The 10,139-nt window shown below is 37.3% G+C and overlaps 1 protein-coding gene across 1 annotated transcript; it reads left to right on the top strand.

Annotated features, from left to right (window-relative positions):
- The first annotated feature begins 3,157 nt into the window (after positions 1–3,157).
- Positions 3,158–4,924, top strand: LOC108249704 (olfactory receptor 142-like). The gene has a single exon (XM_017439246.2). The coding sequence runs from the start codon at positions 3,192–3,194 to the stop codon at positions 4,122–4,124; it is 933 nt and encodes a 310-aa protein (XP_017294735.1). The 5' UTR covers positions 3,158–3,191; the 3' UTR covers positions 4,125–4,924.
- The last annotated feature ends 5,215 nt before the right edge of the window (positions 4,925–10,139 follow it).

Raw genomic sequence — 10,139 nt, 5'->3', positions numbered from 1 at the left:
CCTGTGGATGATTGATTAGCTACAAAAGAAAGTATTAATTGGCTAAGCAAGAAGCAAGTTCCCCTAATGTTAGTTAAAAAGTATGATTGAGGCCAGATCAGAAGATCATAGGTAGGACAGGAGCCTGAAGGGTGAATAACTATAGTAAACCACACTGAGAGCTGTATTAGGAAAAAGTTAGGTGTATTGCAAAATATTTTAACAATATGGAACCAGTATAATTACAGTTTCAAAGATATAAAACAAATTGTTCACACTTTCATAGAAAAAGGAAAACAATTAATAAATAAATAAAGTTAGACCCAGATCATTTACTGTTTCAAGTTCTTCATTTCAGTCTCTGAATGGTGGGCAAGTAGAAGAGCCTGTCCCCTGATCTATCTGTTTAAAGTGCAGTCTGTCCTACCACACTCTGGGCATAAAGAAGAACTGATTCAGCTCTCATTTAAACTCATTATTTTGATATTTTATTTTATTCCCCCTTTAACACAAAACATCAACTTACAACATGAAACATTAAACTGTAAATGAAGTATGTAGTTGAATGGACTCAAAAGCTTACCACTAGCCAGTCTCACTCATAAAATGGCTTCTGCTGCACATCTCGATTATGGTAATCAAAACAGGAAGTAAGGGTGGGAAAAGTGATACCACTGGCCAGAGTGATACCATGACACTTTAATTATTGGCTGATGAATATAATTTTTTCTGTATTTTTTAGACTCTTTTAAACTTCCTAACATAATTAACTTTTAGATTTTAGCTTTGGCAATTTATAATATACAATGCCACACACTAACTTTTGAGCTTTTCTACATTTTGCAATTAAGGACATTTCATTTTGACAATCGAATCATAAACGTTGGCTTCTAAACTGGGGAATTGCGCAACTGAGTCATAAAATCCATCTGCAATGATTGGCTTTGGGGTTCATATGCCGTGATTATTGTGCCACCAGGTTGAGCGCGCAACCTCTCACCCTACTTCGATCATTCAAGCTCACAGCGGTTCTCTGCAAACTCGTCTTCTGCCGGGGCCCGAGCGCCAAAGACCTCTAGCCAATAAAACACTCTAATTGTCTTTATCTCTCCGTGTGAGTCTCTCCAGGTTGAAAGTCTGAGTGGTTAGTGCTTCGTTTCTGCCGTTAAAATTTTCATTTGTGCAGCTTTGGTTTCTGAGATAGGTCATCCAGGGGTCTTGCTTCAAAACAAACCTAAGTGGGCTACTTTGTTAGTGCTCCGTTTGTGCCGCTATCCCTTATGAGATATTACATTTTTTTCTTTCAGGTGACAACTGACTTCACCTAAATTGATGACTGTTGCCTGTGCTGGACATAACCACAAAGCAAGCAGTTATTAATTTTCGTATGTTATTGTTTTATTATTATTATTTTGATATTTTATTTAATTTCCCTTTTATCATCAAAAGTTATCAAAAGCTTGGGTTTTTGTCTCAAGGTGTTGGCACAACTCCCATCTTAGATTTTTAACCTTAAAACACGATTATTATAACTCACACTTTAAAAATCTGATCTGCACCAAAATGATCATGTTTGATCACATTCCTGTGCTCCACACATTAACAGAACATGTTTTCCATTACTTTAGCCCCACCCACTGAGAACAGGAAGTTACATGTTTTACTCATGAAAGTCATTCTCTGACCTGCTTTGCCATATCAACTTCAAACTGTCAGATAACAGAAAAACAGATGATATTACTTGGTATTCAAAACAGTGACTTTTTGGTGGAGGGCAATGTCTTAGCAGTAGTGATGTTTGATATCTCGCCATGACAATAAATGTTTCTGTAACTTCCACAAATTTCATCCAGATAGCATCAAAATGCCCACAAATGATCTTTGTTCAGAAGTATATACATAAATATGTGGTTGTGGTAAGAAGTAACTACTTCCAAAGTTGCAGTTTTATTTTGGGATGTACTTTTGTTAAAATCTGTACTATATAAAGAATGTTTGTTTGTTTTTTCAAACTATAAAATGTGGAAAGTTTGTGGAAATATGAATTGTTTGTTTGCAAAATCTTTGGCAAGTTTAGACTTAGTCCACACAACTTGAATATTTTTTAGAAGCTTATATTTTTGCTGCATTTGTACCTCCTTGTACACACAGTTTTTGATGAAAAAAAAAAGGTATTTTTAAAAACACTTTCCAAACTGGAGATCGTGTAGACTTTGACGATGAAACTATGACACTCAAGCCTATTTTGTGTATGCGAGTGTGCATAAACACCAAAGCCAATCATTGCAGATGGCTTTCATGACTCTCAGTTGCCCGATTCCCCAGTTTAGAAGCCAAAACTTAAAACCTTTATGATTCGATTGTCAAAATGAAATGTCCTTAACTGCAAAACGTAGAAAAGTTTAAAAGTTAGGGTGTGACATATCACACTTTAATTTTTAATATTTCATAGTAAAATCTCCCAAAATCATACAACCTAAACTGTGATTGTGTAAAAACTGTTTGCTATCAAAATGGCAGCTCAGTTATATAAATTCCTACTTTCTTTGATTCATTTAAATACTGAATAATGTTTCTACTGTTAGGTATACCTGACCTATAAATCTCCAAAGAGTGCTGGGTTTTCTCCCTCATTCATCTATTTTCTTTACCCACTTATACCCATTCAGGGTGACAAGCACTTGTGCCTGTCTTTAGTGGTCATTTGGTCAGAGTCAGATTATAACCTGGACAGGTCACTAGTCTATTGCAGGGCCACATAAAGATAATTGAGACAGACAAACATTCAGATATTCAGGTACACCTAGTGACAATTTAAAGTAGCCAACTAACTTAACATGAATGTTTTCAGACTATGGGAGGAATAGATACTGTATTTGTAATCATGTCATGTCATAGATCAGGTGCAGTACCTAGGACTACATTCCATATAGCCAGATGCTATGTATTATAGCTATAATCTGAATAGAATTTCTAATCCAATTCTAACAAGGAGCTGTTATGCAATGATTTGACTATCAGGAAAAAAATGCATATAAAATATAGAAATAAATAGGTGCTGAATGATTTCACTTTTTTTTGTAAATATCTACACAAACACGTGATAAGAACTCACAGTGGGGTTTTTTTCTTTTTTTTTGGCATGAGGCAGAGAATTAATACTGGGCTCTGAGGGAGAGAAGCCAGTCTGAGCTGCAGCAGAAGAGGAACACATGATGAATGATGTTTTCACTCTTTCAGGATTCAATGAAACGGTCAATCACAGAGCTGTTGTCTTTTCTCTCACCACATTATGTTACTCTTTGATTCTGTTTTGTAATCTCATTATTGTTATGACCATTGTTTTAGAGGAAACCTTGCATGAGCCCATGTATATTTTAGTATGTGTTAATTGCATCAATGGACTTTATGGAACAGCAGGATTTTACCCAAAGTTTCTTGCAGACCTCTTGTCATCCTCTCAGGTCATCTCATACAGAGGATGTCTCTGTCAGGCATTTGTAATTTACTCATTTGTCTGTAGTGACACATCCCTTCTGGCACTTATGGCCTATGATCGATACCTGGCCATTTGTTTGCCACTGCAGTACCACTCCATCATGACCAAGAAGAGGCTCTATGTGTTAGTGTGTATGTCCTGGTTAATGCCTTTCTGCATTTTTTCCATTAACATTATACTGACAGCCAGGCTGACTTTCTGTGGCACCAACATTCAAAGACTCTTCTGTCTAAACTGGGTAATTGTTAAACTTGCTTGTCCTGGCATAAGCACTTCCATAAATAACATATATGCATTAGCCTCGTTGTCTGTTTATATCTTGCTCTGGTTTTTTGTTGTCTGGACCTACATATACATGATTAAAACATGCATGCAATCCAAAGAGGACAGGGCAAAGTTTATGCAGACATGTATCCCACATTTAATCTCTCTGGTCACTTTATTTATTATTGTGGTGTCTGATTTGATGCACATGCGATTTGCCACAAACAATTTACCTCAAAGCTTTCAGAACTTTTCTTCTATAGCTGTGCTCTTTATTCCTCCGCTCATCAATCCTTTAGTTTATGGATTTAAACTGACAAAGATTCGCCACAGGATTTTTATTTTGTGGTGCATGAGAAAAAACTCACCTGTTTCAGCTTGAGTCTCTGTAAAGTCTCTGCATGTCAAACAATATCCGTATTTAGATTACTCAACAATTGTTTATCGGTACCCTCCTTCACTTTTATGTATTCATACCCTAAGATCTGCATGTTAGACTCAATATGTTATTGATATTTAATGAAATGTGTTATTTTAAATCAGATGGCTTGAGCTTTATGCCTACATTTGGCTTTAACTAAAATAAATGCAGCCTGCATCAATTATAGATTTGTTTAAAATTATTCCCATATACCTGTGTGTAATTTTGTGTTTTTTTTTCTAAATGAATAAAAGAAATTATATGCAGCTTTGTGAACTCTAAAGAACAAAGTATCTTATGGAAATTAAGCCCTTCCTCTAAGAAAATGTATCCTACTTGACTTTAATTACTGCTAAAATAAATGCGGAAATAAAAAAAAAATCCTACTAAAGAAACTTGCATTATTTTCCTGCATTTACATAGATTTGACTTGTGGGCTTTTTGTGTGTGTGTTTTTTTTTTATTTTGCAAATGTAAAAACTAAGATTATAAATACGTAATGTTGATGTTTTCCCTCTGTTTTTTGATATTTATTGCTGTACACTCCCATCTGTTTTTCTAATAGCCAATATACTAAATGTTTTAGTGTACTGATTTTTTTTTTCTTTACCTAACATGACTTAGTTAGTTTTATCCATTAATTTATTTATTTTTGTTTGTCATTTGTGTAAACCTCTTTTGTAAAACACATGTATTTAAAGTGCTTTGCGATAAAAGTAGAGAATAAAGAAACTCCTTGATTTATGGGCATATTAAATGGACAGTTTGGATTTTTTTGAGCTTGAGTACTGTAGAGTCGTCATCAGCAGTCAGTTTCCAACAAGCAGCAAACAGCATCTGTCCAAGGAAGATGTATATGATGAGGTTGCTACAGTGGTTAAGTCTCAAGACTTTCATACAGAATGGTTAGGGGAGTAAACCACAGCAACTATTGACTTTTAATGAGTAAGAGACATAGAAATGATGCTATATTGTCTCAAGCATCATTTGGACTAACAATGTCTGTGTCAGATGTTGGGGAACAAGGAGATCTGATGAGACTGGAACAAGACATAAAACCTTAATCTCCTAGGCTTCTGGTAAAGGAAACAGGTTGGAAGCACCCATGTGGAACAAATAGATAGAAGATTTTATATAAATATAAATATGGAGGGGGGTGTTTGTTTGTGTGTGTGTTTGGGAAAAGTCATGGACCCACAATGCAGGCTCAGATCTAGAAGTAAATAATGCTGGAAATAATTTTACTTGAAGAAACCAAAACTTGACAAAAAGTGAATCCAGCGGTAACATGCTTATGAACTTACAGCATAGTACAGGAAAAAGAAAAATACTGTGCATAAAAAGGCTCTAATAAAAATAACTGAAAACCGGGGTCCAATACTGACTGAGGAGCAATAACAGATGAAGTGAGCATGTGATGACTGTCAAACTAGGTCCTGCTATGTGATAAGGACAGATAAAAACTCCCAAAATACTGAAACACCTGCTCTCCGTCACACGGGATCAGGAAGATCCACGGAGGAAGAGAGTCAAAAAAACAGCCAAGAGTTCAACTTAAACTCAAAACTCATTTATTCGCTTTCAGCGCTGAAAGGGAGACGTGAGAAAGAGACCCTTACCGAAGTTCAGAGGACTCAGCCTACATCTCAATCTAACCTCCTGTTCGATGTACTTTTGTTACTCGAAAAGCAAAACATCAGTCCCATCTGGTATTTTTCCATGTCAGTGTTTTTCCATTCTCCTCGTGGAGAGCCGCTTCCTGGATTTCATCTCATCACGTGTTCTCTATGACCTGCTATTATCCTTTACATTGTTTCTGGGCTCTGAAGTCTGGTAAAAAGAAACTTCATGGTCTTAAATTATATATAACTTTTAGATAACATTTTATATAACTTCACAGTTTCCCCCTTTTGGTCTCCGAAGGAGACCACCACAAACTCCTATTCTATCCCTATTAGATGTGCAGCTGGATGGGCCAGAATAACCCTCAGGGGCTGATGTTATATTCGTGTGAGGGAAAATCAACCACACCACTTCTTGCCCCAATGACGGTGACCATTGCTGGCTTAGCCCACACCTGTACATCAAAAACTCTCCATCTTCTAAGAAGTAAAAAATGCCATGTATGTATGTCAGTAACTGACGTTGTCCAAAAGTAGGAGAGGATTAGCATAAAGATAGTAGAAAATCAATACTTGTTTGGGTGGAGAGGTTACTAGCACATCACTCCCGCTCAGACGTCTTTACCACGTCTGTCCCTACTGATTACATTCAAAGACATTGATTAAGAATCCCAAAATTTACTCTTCTAACTCAACATTATATTATCTTACTGTCAGATGGCCAAAGGCCTCCTTCGGCCTCTCTCACCCCATCGACACAACTGTTCTTTTGTGATTATTTTGTGATTATTTTTCAGTAATTATTTTATCATAAACTAAGCATAACCTTATTTTAGCAATTAAATCCTTTTAGCAATATCCAAGTTTGTTTATATTTTACCGTTCGAACTGCACTACCCTTTGGTATTTTTACAAGCTTTAAATGTTTGCACCTTTGTGAGGTCCCTTTGAATAAAACGCGTTATAAGGCTATAATGAGTTTAACAGAAATGAGAGATAAACACAGACCATCCTTTACAATTCCCCCATTAGGCTAAAATTATGTCCGCAAACCCAAGCCCTTCCTGCCACCCTGAGCATAAAAATTAGTTAACCCCATGTTTAGCTCTTATTGCTGTCAGATGTCCAAAAGAGAAACAAATGCATATTTTTATCACTAAATTAAGTCACAACAGACCACTGCCTGTAACATTTTCATGCCTACAGTGTGACATCACAGTTCTTACCCTTTAATTCTAACTCGGCTGATGGGTTTGAGCTCTGCTAATAAGGGAGCTTCTGTCACTGCTACAATGTATCCTGCACTTATTAATTGAAACTACAAGCTATTCTGGTATTAGCTTCTGTGATCACCTGTCAGCAACGTACCCAATCACAACTCTTGAAATGATTTAAAATCTAGGCATTAGCATACCAGTAAGAACACAGATTAGTTGTGATTTTTTCTTGTTTTGTTTTTACAATCTGCAATACTCTTGACAATTTCTTAGATAAACCTGCAAAAGAAAAAACCCTTGAGCTTTTTATGAGCTGGAGAAAAACACTTAATTAAACCATGTAATTGGAACACTTAAAATCTGCAAAAACAAATGACGAAAATTAGTTGAGATCTTCTTTTTGTTGTCTTCGAGCTCAGGTAGACTAGCCTGGATAGAATGTTGCTAGGTCCTTAGAGGATTATTCTGCCTCTTTTAGACCGACCTAGCAGACCTAGCAATATGCCTCTGGACTCAGCGGCTGNAGACTAGCCTGGATGGAACGTTGCTAGGTCATTAGAGGATTATTCTGTGTCTTTTAGACAGACCTAGCAGACCTAGCAATATGCCTCTGGACTCAGAGGCTGACGCTGTTTTTGATTGAGAGGGATCAGTTTGGATTTTCCCCCAATGAGCGATTTGGCTCCTCTGCAGGTGTGCTCCGACTCCAGTGATACCTGGTGGTGCCCTTCCCTTGCAGTCTCAGAGTGTGCAATGTTCTCTCGGCCACCTGGAATTAACCGGTCCACCTGGACACCCTCCACTTTCTTTTTATGACTTTCATCCACGCACCGGGGGACGCATGGGGACTGTTCTGGTCTCTGGTCATCCCACCCTGATTCTCCTGCAACAGATCAGCAAAACCTGTGACTAGAGCTGGCAGGTTAACGAAAATGTGCTTTATACTCACCTCTCTTGCTGTTCACGGCCGACCTGCTGATGGTCCAGGGATCGGCCAGTCAGCAGCTCATATAGAGTGCCACCTGTCCCTGAATTAACTGAGCTTCTCAATAGACATCAAAATATAGGTAATGCGTCCAACCAATCCAAATTTCTTCTTAAGGAATTACTTTACATCTATTTTCTTTTCATTCTTGGTTTGAAATCAAAGTAGGTTTTGTGGTTTGTAGTTAAACAAAATAATAAAGCTGGTACTTTCAATTAAGCAAGTTTTAAGATATAAATTTAGAGCTATAGTTTGTTGTTCATGAAACTCAGAGAGGAGCTGTAAATAAATAAATAAAATATGTAGGCACATAACTGGCAATAAGTTTTAGTGGTGCTGAAGAAAATCCCAGTGTTTTAGTTTTGGTCATTTATATTAGGCACAACTGTTGCATTAGTGAATTAGTCTAACACCTAGATTCTCACACATAGACCCTCCAATAAAAGTCAATAGATTTTAAAGCTATAGCTCCTGCATGAAAATTTAAAAACAAGTTCATAACAAGTTCACACTTTGTTTAGTCCTAAAAGAAGAACAGCAACATTGAAAACCATTCTATTTAAATAAGTTTACTTCTGATTATCAAGAAATTATTTAAGTTTATTCAAGCGTTGTTAAGGGAAACACCTCCTTTTCTGGCCTAGTAGTTGCTTTTAGATTAAATTGAGTGCAAATGACACATACTTTAACAAAATTCTTTGTCATATCATCTAAAGATGGGTGCCATTAGTTGCAGGTGTTTTGTTCAATCCATGAGCTTCATTTAGTGCTCTTTTTTCTAAACCTTGTGGGTAAACTTGGCCTTCTATCCGGGCTATTATTTATCAATCTTATCTGTCTGAGTGAGAACAAATAATTCATTATGATTTGGGTAGGTTTCTGAGGTTTTTTGCCACGTCTGCTGTGTATTGAGTACATTAATGCTGACGTTTTTCCACAGAATCAAAGCGTGCATCTTTGTTTTGCTTTGTTTCATTTGTGATAAAACAAAACACAAGAAATTGGCTTAGAAGCATCTTTACACTTACATAGGGGTTTGCATTTAAATGATTTCACTGTTCTACTCATCTTTTCAGTTTTAAAATGTTTTAAATGTTTGGGAGATCTGGGTTAGAAATGTCAGGGAATCTAGCAGCAGCTACAATCATCTTACAATTAAATTCTTTTAGGCTATAAAGATTTTCTAGATATTATTGGCACATAGCATAAAAATGGTGTTGCATATTGTGTTGGCCATAAAAAGCTAATTTTGATCGACCTCTGCTTTTGTTTTTGTCTAACAAGTTTAAATAAATTACAGTAAAATTTAAAGAAATTAAAGTAAAATGTTCCTGCTACTCCCTCCCCCTTTTTTCTGAAACAGAACCACATTTTGTAATGCCATCTGTTTCAGAAACATCCCGAAAAACAGCACTGAGTAGTCAGGTGTTTTAAAATGTTCAGACATCATCTGATCAGTGGTTTTGTTTCATATCGCTTTAGGTGTGAGCTTCAAGGCCTCCAAGCAGAACAGAGGCAGGACCTCGTTTGTTTTGACTGTCCGTGGAGCCATGCAGCTGCGTTTATCAGGGAGTGTACAAAAAATGGAGGCTCCTATTTTCATGAGAAGGTCACAGCCACAAAAGTTCACTGGAACACAACCGGAATGAATAGAATGTCATGTCAGGTAGTTCTTTTTCAGTGTCACCCCAGAGAGACCCACAACGTTCACAGCTTTATTGGGCCGGCCGTCTTCTGCCCAAGGAGCATGTTGCCCCAGTGTCCACGGGAAATGACAGTGTTCAGTTCAGGCTGTCCAGATGTAACCACAGGTCTGCCAGTCCCTGTGTAGATGGTCAGCTCTGCGCGGTTTGTCACTTCTGGTTCTGCTCTCGTCTCAGGTCTCATCCGTCTTTGGGATTTGACCTCTCGGTGGTGTTGCTGCAGATGGTTTAGTTGTTGTTGTTATTTGTTGCTGATGTCCGCCTTTATTTGGGGAACCTTTGCTGCATATGCAGAGGTCTGCCCCCTAACTGCCCGTCTACCTCGGCCTCCACCTCGAGAATACGAGACACACCTAAAGCCCCCTCCTTCTCAGTAGCAGTTTTTGTGGGAAATTATAAGTGCTTAGTTATGAAATATTGTAGAAATTACCAAACTTTGGAGGTCAGAA

This window comes from Kryptolebias marmoratus, linkage group LG6 (assembly GCF_001649575.2).
Source record: "Kryptolebias marmoratus isolate JLee-2015 linkage group LG6, ASM164957v2, whole genome shotgun sequence".
NCBI classification, from domain to species: domain Eukaryota; kingdom Metazoa; phylum Chordata; class Actinopteri; order Cyprinodontiformes; family Rivulidae; genus Kryptolebias; species Kryptolebias marmoratus.
This window is presented reverse-complemented; position numbering and strand designations above follow the sequence as displayed.